At 43.8% G+C, this 21,084-nt stretch overlaps 1 protein-coding gene across 1 annotated transcript in view; it reads left to right on the forward strand.

Annotated features, from left to right (window-relative positions):
- Nucleotides 1-2,107: 2,107 nt before the first annotated feature.
- The window catches only part of LOC121858583 (meteorin-like protein), a gene marked incomplete at its 5' end in the record, with an annotated part of 32,829 nt that continues 13,852 nt past the window's right edge, over nucleotides 2,108-21,084 (forward strand). The window contains 1 exon segment of the mRNA XM_042355074.1: nucleotides 2,108-2,307. Within this exon segment, the coding sequence (XP_042211008.1) occupies nucleotides 2,108-2,307 (200 nt within the window).

Raw genomic sequence — 21,084 nt, forward strand, 5'->3', positions numbered from 1 at the left:
CAGTGTGTGGGACGTGTGGCAGTGTGTGGGGTGTGTGTCAGTGTGTGGGGTGTGTGGCAGTGTGTGTGGGTGTGTGTCAGTGTGTGTGGGGTGTGTGTGTCAGTGTGTGGGACGTGTGTCAAGTGTGTAGGTGTGTGGCAGTGTGTGCTAGGGTGTGTGTCGGTGTGTGTGGTGTGTGTCGGTGTGTGTGGGTGTGTGTGGCTGTGTGTAGGGTGTGTGGCAGTGTGTGTGGGGTGTGTGGCAGTGTGTGTAGGACGTGTGGCAGTGTGTGTGGGACGTGTGGCCAGTGTTATTATGGGGTGTGTGGCAAGAGTGTGTGGGGTGTGTGTCGGTGTGGGACGTGTGGCAGTGTGTGGGGTGTGTGTCAGTGTGTGTGGGGTGTGTGTCGGTGTGTGTGTAGGGGTGTGTGTCCGGTGTGTGTGGACGTGTGGCAGTGTGTAGGGTGTGTGGGGGTGTGTGTGGGACGTGTGGCAGTGTGTGGGATGTGTGGCAGTGTGTGTGGACAGTGTGCAGTGTGTGTGGGGTGTGGCAGTGTGTGTGGGGTGTGTCCAGTGTGTGTGGGTGTGTGGTGTGTGTGGGTGTGTGTGGTGTGTGGGTGTGTCAGTGTGTGTAGGGTGTGTGGCAGTGTGTGTGTGGGGTGTGTGGCAGTGTGTGTGGTGTGTGGTGTGTGTGTGGGGTGTGTGAGGTGTGTGTGGGTGTGTGGCAGTGTGTGTGGGACGTGTGGCAGTGTGTGTGGGGTGTGTTGGTGTGTGTGGGACGTGTGGCAGTGTGTGTAGGGTGTGTGTCAGTGTGTGTAGGTGTGTGTCAGTGTGTGTGGACGTGTGTGGTGTGTGTGGGCGTGTGGCAGTGTGTGTGGACTGTGTGAGTGTGTGTAGGACGTGTGTGGCAGTGTGTGTAGGGTGTGTGTGGTGTGTGTGGGACGTGTGGCAGTGTGTGTGGGACGTGTGGCAGTGTGTGTGGGGTGTGTGTGTGGGGTGTGTGTGGGGTGTGTGTCCGGTGTGTGGGACGTGTCGGTGTGGGACGTGTGGCAGTGTGTGTGGGCGTGTGTGGTGTGTGGGACGTGGCAGTGTGTGGGACGTGTGGCGGTGTGTGTGGGACGTGTGGCCAGTGTGTGTGGGACGTGTGGCAGTGTGTGTGGGACGTGTGGCAGTGTGGGTGTGTGGCAGTGTGTGTAGGGTGTGTGGCATGTGTGTGGGACGTGTGGCAGTGTGTGTAGGGTGTGTGTGTGAGTGTGTGCAGGGTGTGTGGCAGTGTGTGTGGGGTGTGTGTGGTGTGTGTGTGGGACGTGTGGCAGTGTGTGTAGGACGTGTGGCAGTGTGTGTGTGGGACGTGTGGCGGTGTGTGTGGATGGTGTGGCAGTGTGTGTGGGGTGTGTGTCGGTGTGTGTGGGACGTGTGGCAGTGTGTGTGGGACGTGTGGCAGTGTGTGTGGGACGTGGCGGTGTGTGAAGTTGATGTGGCGGTGTGTGGCAGGGGGTGTGGCAGTGTGTGTGGGACGTGTGGCAGTGTGTGTGGGACGTGTGGCAGTGTGTGTGGGGTGTGTGTCAGTGTGTGGGGGTGTGTGGCAGTGTGTGTGGGGTGTGTGGCAGTGTTTAGTAGCTACACAGGGGCATATTAAACCGTGGTAGTAACATATGACGTGAAGTATTAAACACAGGGTGTAGTAAAATACTGAAGGTAGTAAAAACGCAAGGTGAAATACCACAGGATTTAGTAAAAACATTGCGTAGGATCACAGGTTGTATAACGGACATGGGTATTAACACACAGGGAGTTGTAAAACACAGTTGATAATAACACGCGGGGTTGAGTAATACTCAGGGTGATATAGAGCACTGAGTAGTAACGCAGTTTGTAACAATATCGAGATTTTAGTAAAATACAGGGTAGTAACACACATGGTGAAGCAATTTACAAGGAGTACAATAAAATTTCTCGTATTTACAGTGGCCTGGAGCAGGATGGTCGTGGAGTACAACCTGTGTATGTGAGTTGTTCCTCGGGCCGGGTGGAGTGGCAATACCCTCGAGCGGGACTCAGAGTCATCCTCAAATCGCCGCATAAAGACCGGGGAACGTCAAGTTCGAGGGCGCCAGGATCTACCGAGGCCACCGCTCCCTTCTGCCACTGTTCGCCCTCGACGATGGCCGTCCACGAGAGCTGTCCCGCTGCTTCACCAGCTATAAAGGACAAGCTGCTCTCTATGTTGAGGCCGAACCTGGTGCTGACGACCTCAAGAAACAAGTGGCGGCGTTCGAGTACGACCTCCAGTCGCTCTCTAAAGGAGCCATCTATGACCCTCTTGAAGGTAAGTCTCGCTGTTCTCTATTTATCTTGTGTTACCGTCAAGTGGGAAGTGTGTGTCACCCTCGAGGAGGATGTGTTGCCCGAGGGATTCTGTCACCTTCGAGGGGGAGTCTGTGACCCTCGAGGGGGATGTGTGTGTTGCCCTCGAGGGAGAAGTGTGTCCCCCTCGAGGAGTGATGGGTGTCACCTTCGAACGTGAGGTGAGTTTGTTACCTGCAAGGGGAAGGTGTAGATACCTTCCTCTCATCCTGTGTCACCCTCGTGGTGAAGGTGTGTGTATTACCTACGGGTGAGCGTGTGAGGTGAGGTCTGTGTGGCACCTCGAGAGGGTTATGAGTGAGTCATCTTGGAACGTGAGGTGTCACTTCTTTAGTTGAAATAAGCTGAGTTGTGTAATCATCAGGTGAAATAAGCTGGGGTGTGTAAATCAGGTTAAATAAGCTGGGGTGTATAATCATCAGGTGAAATAAGCTGGAGTTGTATAATCATCAGGTGAAATAAGCTGGGGTGTGTAATCAACGGGTGATCCATATTGTTTGGTGACACGGGGGAGCTGTGTTTCAAGGAAGTTTAGAGACGTTAAGATACGTTCAGTGATGTTTAGAGACATTCAGAGATGTTTATAAACGTTCAATGAGACCTAGAGACGTTAATAATGCTAAGAGACGTTTAGTGATGTTTGTAAACGTTCAGTAATGCTAAGAGACGTTCAGTGATGTTTAGAATCATTCAGTGATGTTTATAGCGTTCAGTGATGTAAAGAAACGGTCAGCATTATGGATGAGACCACTGAAATCAAATTTGACCGTGTTCAACGCATCGGGTAATCCAACCCCTCCCGCCCCCGCGACATCATAACAATATTCTCATCCCCCTGTGACCGTGACAAAGTGTTCTATCAGCGCAGTAAACTGAAAGGCACTATTGTCTTCGTCAATGAGAACCTATGCCCAGGTATGACTAAAACCCGCCAACAGCAAATGGACATGTTTAGTCATAAAACCCTTTTGTGAATCTTGTGAGGGACTCTTGGGCAAGTGGACACCCACCAGCTGTACCAGCCCCCCCCTCCCCCTTCGAAAACCCCCACCCACAGAGGTGGAACCAGCCATTGCCAGTATCTTGGCCATCACCTGTGGAGTTCCCCCTCCCTGCCGGCCAACTCGGGTACAACACGTCCACACTCTGCGGTGAGAATCGGCAATCTTTAGAACCTAGGTACAGGCGCACCTCCCACTGAAACTGAGAATCACCCCAACAGTACCAGTCATCTTAATTCTGTTGGCTGTAGCACTTATGAATATGTTACCCCCACTATTATAACTTTCTTTGACCTTCCTTTTTCACACTCCAGTGACCCTGAGTTTTTGCTGTTTCTTAGTCAGTACCAATATTCCTACACTGACGATGGTAGTGTCGTTCCCTTAGATGTACTGGGCAGTATGTGTTACACCCCCTACACAATACTCCCTCATATTGACCCTGATGCCTTTCGACAAAACTCACTGGGTTACACCAACCCCAATTGTAACTATTACTTTCCTGACTCTCCCGAATTTAGTTCTAGTCTTCTACTATTTATTTATTTCTCCTTAATTTGCCATAACATCAGCAGTATTCCTCTCCATCTAAATACCTTTCTAGATCAGTGTATATCTTATGTTGCCCGAAAATTTGATGTACTTGGGTTCTCTGAGACCAAACTCACTAACGATATTGAACTTTGCATACCATTCCTAATTATAGTATACAGTACACTGCGTCAACACGTTACGACCCTATATGTTGATACCAAGTATAACACTTCTGTAAGAGATGATTTAAAGGTTCAGGAGGAGTACATGGAGTGTTTTCACTGAATTACGTAACGACACACGAAATATTCTAGTAGGAGTAATCTACAGAAGACCCCACACTAATGTAAGGAACTTTCTTCATAAATTTTCGGAGCTTATCTCTATCATAAGTTCAGAGAGGAAACTTTGCAACATTACAAGAGATTGAAATCAGAAACTGACATCTCAGTATTAGACCTTCTTGCTACCTGTCATTCTAAACTCTTTCAGCACTATAACCAAACCCACTAGAGTAACTGCCACCCCTGCTACTGTGACAGATCATATCTGGAATAACAACACTCCTAACAATCTTGCAAGTGAAATCATTTATAACAAGCAGTTAGAAATGCTTGACGTAGCTATTATGCAAATAAGCTCCCGTCAGCATTGGGCAACCATAAGAAAACCTGGAATATCTTCAATTCTATTCAGAACAGGAGCACCCAACCTTCGGCCCCCCACTCAGCTTTTATGATAAATTATTGAGTTGTAACGGAACCCTCCCTCATTGCCAACCACTTCAATGGCTATTTTATCAATGTTGGCAAAAATCTTGCAGAGAGCAACCTAAATCACAATGAGGAATTTAGAGCCTACCTGCAAAACAGACAGCAAAATGAGCTGTTCTTATCCCCTGTCACAGCAGATGAATTACTGGCCATCATAAAAATGTCCAAAGATGCAGCAGCAGGCGAAGACAATATACCAACGAGCACCATTAAGAAAGTGGCCCACTTATTACTACCTGTTCTCCTACACATCTGTAATTCCTCCTTCATTGTCTTTCCCTGTAAACTGAAAATTGCTGTAGTTCACCCACCATATTAAAACTCTGATGACAAAGGTCTCTTCAAGAATTACTGCCCCATATCAGTCCTCCCAGCCTTGAGTAAGATACTGGAGAAGCTAGCATGTAGTAGACTAAATTCCTTCTGCAGTGTCAACAACAGCCTTACAGACACTCAGTTTGGATTTACAGCTAGAAGGTCGACTGAGAGTGCTCTGCTATCCTTTACTAATGATATCTTAAGCTCCTTTGATGACAGTCAGTTAACAGTCGGAATATTCCTGGACCTCTCTAAAGCCTTCGATACTGTCGACCATACCATCCTCCTTTCAAAGCTTCAACATTACGGTGTTAAGGGCTTATCCCACATTTGATTTACCCCATATCTGTCTAATTGGAAGCAGTATGTCTGCTATAATAATCATCAATCTGACTCCTCACCAATTTTGTATTGCATCCCTCAAGGCTCGATTCTCGGTCCTGTACTGTTTTTGTTGTACATAAACGATATAGTCCACGCCAGTACACTCATAAAGTACAACTTATTCGCAGTTGATAGTAATCTCTGTGCCAGCAACTCAGACCTCTATTCCTTGATGAGAACTCTGAAAACTGAACTGGCTAAAGTCAAGACCTTAAACTTCGAAAAAACCCACTACACAATCCTTCACAGAAGGAAAAACTTACCCCCAGATTTGGACCCTCCTTTCCCTTGGTAACACAGTCCCCAAATACAAACAATATTCTAAACTCCTAGGGGTTATTACTGATGAGAAACTTAGCTGGAAAAACCACATACAAGCCATTCACAGTAAAGTCAATAAACAGGGCAGTATCATGTATCACACTCGACAGTCACTCACTCTCACAGCAATGAAAGAAATATATTATGATCTTGTTTACCAACACCTGATACACTGTCACAACCCCCGATTACTGCACAAAAGAGAGTTGTACGGACAATGACCTACTTGAAAAAAAATGATCACCCAAAAGAACATTGCCAAACTGAAAATGTTAAAATTCGAAGATCTTAACACCTACTGCTCTGCCCCATTTGTTTACAAATCTGCCAATCACTTGCTTGACAATAATTATTTCAATTTCCGGAATAATCGGAGATACAACTTAAGGCCCCCAGAGCTACTAAGACCACCCCCCATGCGCTCCTCTCAGTCCCAGACCTCCGTAAAATATCACGGTGTAAAGGTGTGGAACAACTTACCACCACCCATCCGAGCAAAGACTACGCTCCATTACTTTAAATCATCTCTTAAAGAATATATATTGTGTAAGTATTAATATTCTTTTGTAATATGTACTTTATATACCTGCTTTTATTGTACTATCAAAACCGTTTTATCAGAAATTCTCATTCAGTTAGATAGAAATTACCATTGCAATAAATGTATTTGCCAACTACGCATGATAGTGACAGCTCTGTCTTCTTGTTCCATCTTAATACATCTCATGTTGTACTGCTTCCCTCCCTTATCATATTTATGTATATCAACTCCACTGTAAAGTATGATCTTGTCCCTAGTATTACATTCAAAATTGAAAGAGAAATAAATGGATCCCTTCCATTTCTTGATATGCTATTCATTAGAAATGGTCATAACTATAAATTTAAGGTGTACAGAAAGCCTACACAGGTAGACAGTGTCATACATTTTTTTATCGAGTCCCCTGGAATCTGACAAAATGTCAGTTTTTTCTGCTATGTTTTTGAGATGTTTGCGTATTTATGACCCTGAATTTATTGATGAAGACCTGAAACACATTCAGTCCATTGCACAAAAACTTGGGTACCCTTCATTGTTTTAAAAGGGCTAAAAATTCCTTTCATTCTACTCAAACCAGGCGGCAAATTCCTACATTTAAGAATATTTTGACTACCTTATCGCAATGAATTTGTCCCGTTAGTTCAGTCCCTTAAATTATTAGATATTAATGTTGTTTTTTTGTATGACTCAACTACTACTCATATATTAATCAAGAATAGACCAAGTTTGAATGTAAATGGAAGTGTTTACTGGATTCCATGTAGCAATTGTAATGGAAATTATGTAGGACAGACTGGGAAAGCATTGCAACTCAGAATTAAACAACACAAGTACAATATCAGAACAGCATCTGAAAGCAGTGCCCTGTTCGTTCATGTTAGGAACAATAATCATCCCATGGATTGGGAAAACAGTTTAGAAGTGTATAAATCATTTTGTGTCACAGAAAGACTTCTGGTTGAAGCTAGTTTGATTAGGGAATTGAATTCTATAAACCTTGGTGATGGTCAGTACAAAACTGATATGTTACGCAAATTTATTTGTCAGTGGCCCAAGGTTAAAAATGCTTTGAAAGCATTGGAGTTAGATGTAGGATAGATGATTAGTGGCTCCCATATTTTTTACCTGACTTAACATGACTAGTCACGTCGCCCTTTCTCTTAACCTCCCTTGCGTGTGTGGTGATGTTGGTGTGCCGATTAGTGGATGCCATGTTTATGACCTGACCTCATGTTTAATATGGTCACCCTGTGTACATAAGCCTCCCTCGGTCCACCTAATTCAGTTGTCTCTGAAGATGTCGTGAATAAAGACGAAAGCTAAGGTGCTCCATTGTTTCCCTTTTTCCTGTGTGATTTTATCAAGATTTATCTTATCCACGTTTTCATAGTGGATCTAGTTGATGTATGTGTGTGTAAGTGAAAGCCGTGGTAACATTTTGATATGTTCTTATTACCACCATACTATGTGTACTATTCCAGATGATTGTAAATGTTACATAATACTTCCTTGAGATAAATGTACAGTATATAACAGGTGCCTTCAAGACAGCTCAGCCATGTTAATATTATGATTTTTATCGACTCTGTATCTGTTTTCTTCTGGCTAAATAAACTGTTTCAATATCAATAACGAGCATTCCGCCTGACTCCCACAACACAAATGGTAAATACAAGGCAGTTCACTCACTCCTCCCTACTTTAATCCTGTCTCCCTTTCTCCTTCTCTCCCTCCTCCTCCCCCTCATCCTCCTCCTCTTCCTCCTTTACAATACCTCAGGAAATCTTTCCTCTGCTAAATTTCTTCTCTGCAAGTTACTGTTCATGCTAGTTCTGTTTGTTACCGTTCATGCTCTTTATGCTCCCTACTAGTTATGGTTCGTGCTATTTATGGTTTTTGTTAGTTATGGTTCCTGTTACTTATAGTCCCTGCTAGTATCACACACACACACACACACACTCACAGTCACAGTCACACTCACCTCACACTCACACACACACGCACACACACACACACACACAGTCACACACACACACACACAGTCACACACACACACACACACAGTCACACTCACACACACACACTCACACTCATTAATAAAGGTGAGGGGAGCTAAAGGTTAACTTCTTCCCAAAGCATCCGGGGTCACGTCGTACCAAGATGTTGCAATATGTTGCTTTAAAATGTTACAATATTATTTTCTTCTAATAGGTTGTAATATAGTACTTTAGAATCTTGGAATATATTCATTTGCGATGTTATAATGACACTTAAAATATTGCAATATGTTACTTTAAGGTGTTGGAATATGTTTCTTTAAAGTGTTACAATATGTTACTTTAAGATGTTGCAATATGTTTCTTTAAAGTGTTACAATATGTTTCAGTACTTTAAGATTTGCAATATGTTGCTTTAAGATGTTGCACTATTGCTTAAAATGTTACAGTATGTTATTTTAAGGTATTGCAATATGTTACATTGAAATGTTGCAAGGTTTAAGAAAGCAACACTCTGCCATCACAGAGAGAGTAAAGAGAGAGAGAGAGAGAGAGAGAGAGGTGCTGTTAACCTGACCAACGTTTACTCTATCATTATTAACCATCCAGCACTACCATCATCACCACCATTGCTATAACCACCACCATTAACTACCACCAACACCGCCATCACCATCACCACTATTATAATAAGCACCACCGTCACCATCACTACTGCTACCACCATCACCACTACTACTATCACCATCACCACTACTACTACCACCACCACCACCACTACGATCACCACCACTACTATCACCATCACCACTACTACTACTACCATCACCACCACTACTATCACCATCACCACTACTACTATCACCTTCACCACCACTACTATCACCACTACTACTATCATCACCACCATCACAACCACTACTACTACCACTTTTACCATCACCACCATTACTTCCACCAATACCATCACCACCACCACCACCACAATTACCAAAACCACCACCACAACCACCATTGTCACCACTACCACTACTATTAATGGTGGTAGTAGTGGTGGTGTGTGATGGTGGTGGTGACCACCATCATACACCACCACTATTACTACCATCATCAATACCACCATCATCAATACCACCATCATCACAACCATTACCACCATCACCACCACCATCAGTACCACCACCACCACTTTTTTTACTTCTATCATCTTCGCCACTCATCGCCTCGTTAGCCGCTTGGGCAGTCGGTCACGTCTCTGATACACACTGTTGGCAGATACTTGGCATGCACTGGCTCCTGAACATATCGGAACCTGCACCAGTGTTGGTCAAGTCTGGTTTTGAATGAGCTCGTACCCGGTGCCGTCACAACGCTGTCCGGCAGATTGTTCCAAGAGTTCACAACTCTCACTCCCCAAAAATTTGCCCTCACAGTTTTTTGAACTTGTGGCTTCTTCAGCCTTGAGCTGTGACCCCTTGTGGGGCGGGCGTTCGCCAGCTCTAGGTATGTACATTCGACGGAGTAGTGCCCCCTGAGATGTTTATACACTTCGATTAGGTCGCCCTTCTCCTGTCTGTAGCATAAGCTAGGTAGTTGCAAGCGCTCCAATATCTCTGAGTAACTGAGGTTCCATAGAGCAGGCACCAATCTGGTGGCCCTCCTTTTGGACATTTTCAATCAATTGACAATCTCTAGCATACCTCGGGGACCAGACGGGGTGAAAATACTCCAGACGGGGAAACACCTCACTCTTGAAGATCAAAACGAGCGAAGGTCCATCCAGATATAAACGACCATCTTATAAAACCAACTAGTTTCGTTGTCTAATTCACCTTCTTCTCACAATGACCCGAGAACCTAAGTTCATTGTTAACATACACACCCAGGTCCTTTTCACATTCGGTCTCAAGTAATGCAGTATCTTCGTCCTGTTGGGACGTGTGATACGTCTCCATACTATTGGTGCGACCCGGGTGCATCATTTTGCACTTCGTGACATTGAATCTTAGCAGCCATTTCCTCGACCATTCTTGAAATCATAGATATCTTTCTGCAGCTCTTCACAGTCTGTTTGGTTTTAATTTCCCTAAATAACTTGGCATCGTCCGCAAAGATTTGTATGGGGAAGTGTATAGCTTCTGGCTTGTCATTAATGAAACAGACAAACAACAGCGAGCCCAATACACTGTCCTGTGGTACCACGCTAGTCACAGGTACACAGGTAGTAGGCAGCTATCAAACAGGGAGGTACTATCGCCTGGGAAGATATTGGAAGCATAATGTGTTGTCTAATGGTAGACCCTGCTGCCATATGTGACCAAGTCCCAGGTTGCTGATCTGACTTTCTGCCTCCTTTACATGCAATTACACCACCATCACTATCACCACCACCACCGCTGACACCACCACCATCACCACTAACATCACCATCACTACCACCAACCACCATCACAACTAACATCACCATCGTTACCACCATCACAACCACCGCCACCACCACAATTACTACCACCATCACTACTATTATCACTACCATTGCCACCATCACTATCACGACCACCATCACTACCAACATCACCATCACTACTAACAACACCATAACTACCACCTCCTGGAGCGGACGGAGTCACTTACAATATCGTTAGACTACTAAGGCGTGTGCCGGGCAATCCATTATTGGCATTGTACAATATGAGTCATGCCGAGGGCCAACTACCCACATCATGGACCAGCAGTATTGTTGTACCAATACCGAAACCAGGACAGCCTGGTGCTTTCGTCTCATATCACTAACCAGCTGCCTGTGTAAAACCTTTGACAGGATGGTTCTTGGCAGACTCTTATATAAAATCAGAGAACACATGTCTCCTAACATAAATGGCTTCACCCATGGTAAAGGTGTACATAATTGCATCACCACACTCCTAACTGTGCAGGGTGATGAAAGGCACAGATACACCACCTTTCTTGACCTAAAAGCTGCATTTGATATTGCCAGTAGGCAACTTATATTGTACGAACTAGCCAAAAGGGATATAGGAGGTAGGCTGTTGCACTGGATAAGTAGTTATCTCACTAACAGAAGGGTTGCGGCACTGTTTCAGGGTTACAAAAGTGAAGTTAAAGTTATGCAACTTAGCACCCCCCAAGGTGGAGTACTTAGTCCCACTTTGTTCAATGTTCTTATGAATGCATTATTAAATTCAATACTAGACAATCCCAGTAATATCATTATGCTGATGATATTATTATCACATACTAAAACGCATCGTGAAATGCAAACCACCCTGAACCATGTACACGCAGCCAGTGAGAACTTCGGTCTTATTATTTTCACTGAGAGAACTAAGGTGTTCAACAAACAAACTGGAAACCATAAACGCGGCCCCGCCAAGTTCAAGATAGGTAACAACACTATTGACTATGTTTCTTCTTTTAAATATCTTGGTGTCTCCGTTCCTTGTACATTACTTGCCCTACAATGGGTAACCCCTCAATGTACTGACAGACTGAAACCGCTCAGAAGTGTAGCGGGGTACAGCTCACATTGTGGTGCTAATATTGGAATTGTTAAAACAATGTACCTAGGCTATAATATTATAAGATCTCTGATAGATTACCACGCACCAGCCCTGGTCCTTCGTGACGGGAAAGGCATTTACAAGCTCGAAAAAAAATCCCAAATAAACCCCCTCAGACTTATCCTAGGATGTCCCATGAGCACTATAGTACTTAATATGATAGAATAATTGAAGTTAACCTAATGATAGCGTGATCGACGTCATAGGAAGAGCCACACACGCATTGGGAGGGCAAACCTTCTACTGACCTACCGTACCTTAGAGCAATGTCATCTGTAAATTCTTGTTTATTGAGACTGAAACCTACTACGACTACTTTTTTTTTTACTTGGCCTCCAGCCTCCCCCAATAGCCACACCTTCGCCGCCATTTTATTACCTTAATATTAAATATCCTAATACATAAGTAGCTATCCTATCTGTGTTGAATTAGTTGAGTCGCAGATCTATGCGGCATTCAGTGACTGCAGCAGTTGTCGGAATTGGGGCAGAAGCTCTCGATCCCCTGAAGCAGAGCAAAGCCGACCGAAGGAGAGAGAAAGACAGTCGACATCTCATCCAGGCTGTAACATAACTTCTGGGCTGCTGCTTCTGTTCGGAGATCACCTCCGCGAGTCTGGCGTAGAAACATCTTGCTCTTGGTCCCATCCCACCAGAGGTTGTGAACACTAGAGGAGTGAAGCTGCCTTGATCAACGTTTTGAATTCTCTCCCCATATGCCCTTCTCTTGTCGTTCTCGTTCCTCCTATTTGCAGCATCGAGAGCTAGGTTACGGTGACATGCGGCCATGGGATCAAAAATCCTGATGTCGAAGAAAGCTCGCTGTCCCCGCGTCCAGAATCCTCGAGCACTGACGTCAATACGGGCTTCGTTAGATGTGTTTGAAGTCCCATGTTGGAAGATCTCACCATCCAAAGGAAGGAGGGTCGGTTCTACCATGACATCACCCGCCATGATACAACATCACCCGCCATGATACAACATCACCTGCCATGATACAACATCACCTGCCATGACCTTCAAAAACATGACATTAATATTAAAGAATCTCGTTTTCTTTGGTCTAGTTTTTATGAGCGTACCTTACTTGTTCTGGTTGCTTCACACACACACACACACTTGGGGAGAGAGAGATAGAAGGGGGGGGGGGGGATCACTGCCAACGGAGATTGAAACAAAAAACCAGGTTATCGGTGACGAAGGTGAACCATGGTGATTCTTTCTTCTCCCTGTTCTGTGGTGACCTCCTCCCTCACACAGTCCTCCTCTTTCTCCTCCTTTTACACCCAGAGCTACTAAGAACACCCCCCATGCACTCCTCTCAGTCCCAGACCCCCATAAAATATCACGGTGTGAAGGTGTGGAACAACTTACCCCCACCCATCCGAGCAAAGACTACGCTCCCTTCCTTTAAATCATCTCTCAAAAAATATCTAATATTTTATTGGAATGCCTACTTTATATTCCTGCTTTTATTGTATCACCAAAACTGTTTTATCATAACTTATTATGTAGATAGATAGAAATTACCATTACAATAAATATATTTGCCAACTGACAGCTCTGTCCTCTTGTTCCATGTTGTACTGCTTCCCTCCCTTATCATATTTATGTATATCAACTCCACTGTAAAGTATGTATATACTTATCACATAAATGTAAAAAAGAAATAAAATAAATAAATATCGAAATGATAAACGTAGTAACATTCTGATATGTTCTTATTACCACCATATTATGACTTGTGTACTATTCCAGATGATACTAAATATTACATAATATTTCCTTGAGATAAATGTACAGTGAATATCAAGTGCCTTCAAGAGAACTCAGGCTCTCAACTGACTAAGCCATGTTAATATTATGATTTTTATCGACTATCTGTTCTTTTGGCTAAATAAACTGTTTCAATATCACTACACTATACTACCAAAAAAAATCGATATACAGTAATAGCATTCACCGAAACATAGATAAACTTAGACTCACGTGAGTTACCTGTCGAATACCAAATTAAAGGTTACAAATTATTCCATACCGATATGCAGATTAGGAAAGGAGGCGGTGTAGCAACCTACAGTATGTCAGGGATAATCTGAAGTGTGAAATCAATAAGGAAATAAAAAAATGAAGTGAATACAGAAACAATTTGGATAGAATTAATCAATGGCAGGGAAAAATTAGTCATAAGAGTAATATATAGACCTCCTAATCTTGATAGAGTTAATGAGCGACTTATTTGGGATGAAATACGGAGGGCTTCCATACATAGCAAAGTCTATTGTAGGCGACTTTAACTTTAGTCAAACAGATTGGACCGGTTTTAAGGGCAACTCAAAATCAGAGGATTTTTTTTTAAACAGTTCAGAACTGTTTCCAATGTCAACATATAGCCGAATCCAACCGGGGTAATAATATACTAGATTTAGTTCTGTCAAACAGAGAAAACCTCATTAGTAATGTCGAGGTAGGGAGCGAACAAGTTAACAGGGATCACAAAGAAGTGAGATTCAAAGTAGAACTTAATGTCAGTCACAAGGAAAATACCATTGAAGTCCCAGATTTCAAAAGGGCAAACTTTGAAAAGGCAGCTGAGAGAAGGGGTATCACGTTTGGGGGTAAATTACATGACCTCACACAATGTACTCACAAAGGGCGCCCTCACTTTACCTGGTGACCTGACAACGATAACCTCAAAAAATATGACTGTTGAGGGTGACCTGACCACGAGATCTGAGGTTGATGACTTCCATAACAATTTAAATAATGAGTTACTTAATGCACAAAGGCAGAACATGCCATACAGAAAACTCAGATCAAATAACAATGACCCAAAATGGATAAAAGTTATTTAAAAAATATTATTAGACAATGGAAGGCTATAGGTGGGAGAATAAATCGTGGTGAGGTTTACCTCCAAGATTATTATAAAGTTTTGGCCAGTAAGGTTAAGATCGAGATAAGAAAAGCAAAGAGGAATAATGAACTGAAGGTAGCAAGGGAGGCGAAGGCAAACCCCAAGGGATTCTCTCAAATGTATCAAACTAAAACACGTGACAAGATTGGACCAATACCAGTGCGCTAATGGATGACAATGGAGAAATGAGCAAATAATCTAAACAGATATTTTTCAATATTTTTCACCACCCAGAATTTAAACATTATACTTGAGGCACTGACTATATACAGAGATAGTGAAGAAAATAGATTAAGTGAGATAGTAGTGATTAGTAACGATGTTGTTAAGGAAATTGAAAAACTAAAGGCTAATAAGTCACTAGGTCCCGATGAGATATTTGCCAGAGTATTAAAGGAATGTAAGGAAAAACTTAGTATGCCCTTAGCAAATTCGCTTAACACGTCATTAAAAATAGGCGTAGTAACAAAAATTTGGAGGATAGCAAATGTGATACCGAGTTTCAAAAAGGGAGATAGATCACAATCCTCTAACTACCGTCCTGGAAGTAATAATTTCAAACTCTATTCGAAATCACCTCGAGAAGCACAAGTTGATCAATGATTCCAAACATGACTTCACAAGTGGGCGTTCATGTCTGACAAATCTGTTAACATTCTTTTAAACTGTTTTCGAATCATTGGATGATGGATACGATTATGATGTGGTATACCTCGACTTTAGCAAAGCCTTGACAGAGTCCCCCACGAAAGACTAATACGAAGGAGATCTTTTAAAATGGATTAGGGGTGTGGTTACAAGACAGGAAACAGCGAGTAAGCATGAACGTCACTAAATCCGATTGGGGTAACATCACTAGTGGAGTACCCCATGGATCAGTACTTGGATCATTACTATTTATTATATACATAAAAGACATAGATATAGGCGTTGACAGCAACACAAGCAAATTTGCTGATGACACTAAAATAGGGCGTGTAATTAAATCTGACGAGGACTTCGCAAAACTACAGGAAGATCTAAAAAAAAAAATGAATGGTCTGAAAAGTGGCAGATGAAATTTAATGTGGACAAATGTAAAGTACTTAGTCTAGGAGATGTAAATAGAGAAACCTGATATCAGATAAACAACGTTGTTATAGAGAAATCAGACTGCGAGAAAGATTTACGAGTAATGATAAGTAGGAATCTTAGACAATAACAACAATGCGTATTTGTTCGAAACAAGGCTAACAAGGTACTTGGGTTGAAATAAAGGAGTGTTAGTTACAAGACTAGTGAGGTTATTCTAAAACTATATCTTGCGCTTGTCAGAGCTCACTTGGATTACGCAGTTCAGTTCTGGTCACCGTACTACAGAATGGATATAGAATCCCTAGAAAGCATACAAAGGACGATGCCAAGACTAATCCCAGACATTAGGAACCTTGAGTACAGAGACAGATTAAGGCATTGACGTAGATTTAGGGACCGATATATGTAAATTAAAGGCGAGCTGAGAGAAATAATGCATACCGGAAGTCTCTCATCTCTCCCGGAATGTCTCCCCAGTAATGTCTCTACCATGGGAGAATGTCTACTATAACGTGTATTATCTTACTGTGTGGAGGTTGATTACCACCTTGACTCCACCTCCCCCCCCCCCTTTCTTTCTGTCTGGACGATGAGTTACAAGTGGGTAATCGTAATAATTTACTCCGTGTGAGAGAAAGACGGAAGGCCACACTCCTGGCTGCAGCAGAGGGCCGCACACCTGGCCAGAGTAAAAGGTCACACACCTGGCCTCATTAAAGGGCCAGACACCTGGCTACATCAGAAGGCCACATATATGGCCACGTCAGAAGACTACACACCTGGCCACATGAGAGGGCTGCACATCTGGCCGCGTCAGAGATCCACACACCAGGCCACATGAGAGGGCCACACGGGTCCCGCTCGGGGATGTAGTGACCAAAAAAACCATCTTTAATTTTCCTCTCGATGAACCCCTACCTGGTCTTCCTCCTTAAATACTACACCACGAGGACTCCTACTGTAGAAAGAGGGCACAAGAGGGCGTGCAAGATTATTCTCTCCCCTTCAGCTCTTTGATCATCACTCGAGTTCCCTCGACCGCTAATTACTGTTCGAGGCTACTGTACAGTCGTATCTAGCCCATACGACCACGTACTGATCGCTATAAGAACAGCCCCATTCCAACCAGCGTAAAAATTACCATCAACAACTCATAAACCTGTGTGTTCACTCCTTGCCAGCCATATTTTGTAATGTAACTATACTAAATATCCTTGTTAAATGATCCTCCCTCCTTGTCATTATATACTATATTTCCATCGTTTATGTCACTAGTATATTAGTAGTCAAGCGAGTGACCCACTTCATAATTAGCTATGTAACTTATATCTCCTCGGTTTATATTTTCAGCTGACCTAACTTCACCTAACCTAACCTAACCTAATGATACCCTAACCAAAACTAACGTAATCTAACCTAATGCTGACCTAACTTCACCTAACATACCCTAACCTAACTTAACCCTTCCAGGTAATTTGAATGACAAATCTTTGGGTGAATCTTCAGGTTAAATAAGCTGTGTTAATATTTTGGTAAAATAAGCTGATGGTTAATCTTCAGGTGAAATAAGCTGGGGTTAATCTTTAGGTAATATAAGCTGGTGATTAATCTTCAGGTGAAATAAGTTAGGAGCAAATCTTGGTGAAATAAGCTGGGGTTTAATCTTTAGGTAAAATAAGCTGGGGATTAATCTTCATGTGAAATAAGCTGGGGTAAAAAATCCACATAGTAACGATATATAGTGAACGTTAGAAAGTCAATAAACAGATTTTTAAGCTGTTGATAAGATAAAGCGGTACTTGATTAGTGGCTGATAAAAGCAACCACACCTCGCCCTACTTCGTCCCGCCCCCAGCCTAACGCAGACTAATAGAGGGAGTCCAGGTAAGAACAAGACCTACCGCCCCTGATAAGCTGATATCTTATCTTGCCAACTCAGGTGAAGCTGTTGTCAACATCTCCCAGACACACGATAATGTAGTCACCTGGTTAGTTAGTTACTTAGATGGTTAAGTAGGAAGTGAGTCAGGCAGTTAGTTAGTTATCAGAAGGTTGATGCCTTTTCAGCTATCTTAATCTCAGTCAACACAAACTTCTGTTGTCTAAGCTGGCACTGTTGGAGATAACTGGATGGCACTGTTGGAGATAACTGGCTGGCACTGTTGGAGATAACTGGATGGCACTGTTGGAGATAACTGGCTGGCACTGTTCGAGATAACTGGCTGGCACTGTTCGAGATAACTGGCTGGCACTGTTCGAGATGACTGGCACTGTTGGAGATGACTGACACTGTTGGAGATGACTGACACTCTGAATTAAGGAAGAGGTCAAGTACCCACAACACATCAGCCTTATCACAGTGTAACCCAATTACTGCCACGCCACGCCTGCCATGCCTACCACGCCCTGCTACGCCACGCCCTGCCATGCCTTCCTCACGCCACGCCTGCCATGCCTCTCACGCAACGCCTGCCATGCCTTCTCACGCCCTGCTACGCCACCCTGCATGCCTTCCTCACGCCCTGCTACGCCACGCCTGCTATGCCTTCTTCACGCCCCACTGCCACGCCTGCCATGCCTCTCACGCAACGCCTGCCATGCCTTCCTGGCCAACGCCTGTCATGCCTTTCCTCACGCAACTCCTGTCATGCCTTTCACGTCCTGTCACGCCGCGCCTGCCATGCTGTGTACTGTTGTGTTGGGGTGTACCGCTGTGTGTAGTGGAGGTACTGATGGTGTTCCTTCTTTCTCTCTATCTTACTTCTTGGTGCTGATAGATGGAAGAGAGAGAGAGAGAGAGAGAGAGAGGGGGTGGGGGGGTTATTCATGAAGCTGAGGTACATTAAGGGTCATATTTCACCATACAGTTTATGGTTATCTCGACCTTAAAGGGAATAATACATTTATCAACCTCCGTTTTCGTTGAGGTTAACCCGGATAATCAAAGTCTCGCCACCTCATTAATGTTGATACTGTATATAAACGCTATCTGTTGACGTTACTGAAGTCTCTTTTTGGATGCTCTATTTAATGATGTACGAGAGTTCAGCTGGTAAGAAAGGCTGTCACGTCCAGTCAAGAGGAAGAATTAAGTGTACCTTTTAACGGGTGGGAGATGAACTTATACGGTTTCCTTAGAGGTAACTTGAGAAGGTTGCTCGAGATCTGGTTCCTCGTGTTAGCGTTGACTTCATTATTTTACAGGTGTTTACTGGCGCAGCTACGCTTCCCATTCCTACCTTTTGGTGCTGGTAGTAGAAACATTACTACTACTATTATTATGACTAAGACGACTACTACTACTTTTTTTTTTAATATGTGGCCTCCAGCCTCCCCCAATAGCCACATCTTCGCCGCCATTTTATTACCTTAAAATTAAATATCCTAATACATAAGTAGCTACCCTAGCTGTGTTGAGTTAGTAAGCCGCAGATCTACGCGGCATTCAGTGACTGTTGCCTCATAGTCAATATCTGCAACTGTTGTCGGCTTTGGGGCCGATGCTCTCGTTTCCCTGAGGCAGAGCAAAGCAGGCCTAAGGAGAGAGAAGGACAGTCGACATTACATCCAGGCTGTAGCATAAATTCTGGGCTGCTGCTTCTGTTCGGATAGCACCTCCGCGAGTCTGACGTAGAAGCATCTTGCACTTGGTCCCATCCCACCAGAGGTTGTGAACACCTGAGGAGTGAAGCTGCCTTGATCAACGTTCTGACTTCTCTCCCCATATGCCCTTATCTTGTCGTTCTCGCTTCTCCTGTGTGCAGCATCGAGAGCTAAGTTACGGTGACATGCGGCCATGAGATAAAAAATCCTGACGTCGAAGAAGGCTCGCTGTCCCCGCGTCCAGAATACTCGAGCACTGACGTCAATACGGGCTTCGTTAGATGTGTTTGAAGTTCTATGTTGGAAATTCTCACCATCCATTGGAAGGAGGGTCGGTTCTCCCTGACATCACGGCTGATTTCCTTCCACATATTTGCTGTGAGGTCCCTTACTTCGCCATGCCTCATGCATATGAAGCCCCCTTTCTTGCACACCATGGCGTGATCGACGTCATAGGAAGAGCCACACACGCATTGGGAGGGCAAACCTTCTACTGGCCGACCGTACCTTAGAGCATTGGCATCTGTAAATTCTTGTTTATTGAGACTGAAACCATTTGCCCTTATCGGTAACGTAGTTAACCAGTTCGAGTCGCCCACCTCCTGCGGTATAGCTACTTTTTTTTTCAAATTCTCTGGTACTTGCAGCAACAGTTGCTGCAACTTATCACTTTGGCCGTGCTGTCGTTCTGTCGTAATGGACCTACTACTACTACTTTTTGTTTTTTCAATAAATGGCCTCCATCCTCCCCTAATAGCCATACCTTCGTCACCATTTTATTACCTTAAAATTAAATATCGTAATACATAAGTCGCTATCCAAGCTACTTACCTTCTACTGCTACTACTACGGGGAAGCAGGTGCACTTAAGTATTTCATTAAGCATCTGAACAAATCTTGTCTCAGGTACAGATGTTGGTGGTTGGTGGTGTTGATGGTGGTGTGGTGGTGTTGATGGTGGTGTGGTGGTGTTGATGATAATAGTGATGGTGGAGGTGCCACTACCACCACCGATAACTTCAGCACCACTGCTACCAACAAAATCAATATCATCACAAATTCATTATCAGCATTAGTTATGGTGATGATGATGGTTACGGTGGCCATGGTGTGTGGTGAAAGAATGATAGTGTTGGAGGAAGGTTAGTGGTGGAGGAAGGTTAGTGGTGGAGGATGGTTAGTGGTGGAGGATGGTCAATGGTGGAGGATGATTAGTGGCGGAGGAGGACTAGTGGTGGAGGAAAGTTAGCAGTGGAGGAAAGTTAGCAGTGGAGGAAGATTAGTGGTGGAAGAGGACTAGTGGTGGAGGAGGACTAGTGGTGGAGGAGGACTAGTGGTGGAGGAGGACTAGTGGTGGAGGAGGACTAGTGGTGGAGGAAGGGCTGTAATAAATTGGGGGAACGTGTATGTATTGGGCAGGTTGTTGTACGTACAGTAGTCTAGAGCTTTTTGTCTGGTTGGCTTCACACATGGTTGTTATTGACACTATACTTGTATAGACACGCTGCGCTATTCCGTATTTAGTGGCTGTAAGGTCATGTTACAGTTCCCTTCGACTTGACTAGAGGGTTGTGTATTGGCTGGTCTAAGAAGGTTGTGTATTGGCTGGTCTAGGAAGGTTGTGTATTGGCTGGTCTAGGAAGGTTGTGGAGGTGAAGGTAACATTTTGGGAACCATTTACGTATGTTGTCATTCT

Source organism: Homarus americanus, unplaced genomic scaffold, assembly GCF_018991925.1.
Source record: "Homarus americanus isolate GMGI-L3 unplaced genomic scaffold, GMGI_Hamer_2.0 scaffold74, whole genome shotgun sequence".
NCBI lineage: Eukaryota > Metazoa > Arthropoda > Malacostraca > Decapoda > Nephropidae > Homarus > Homarus americanus.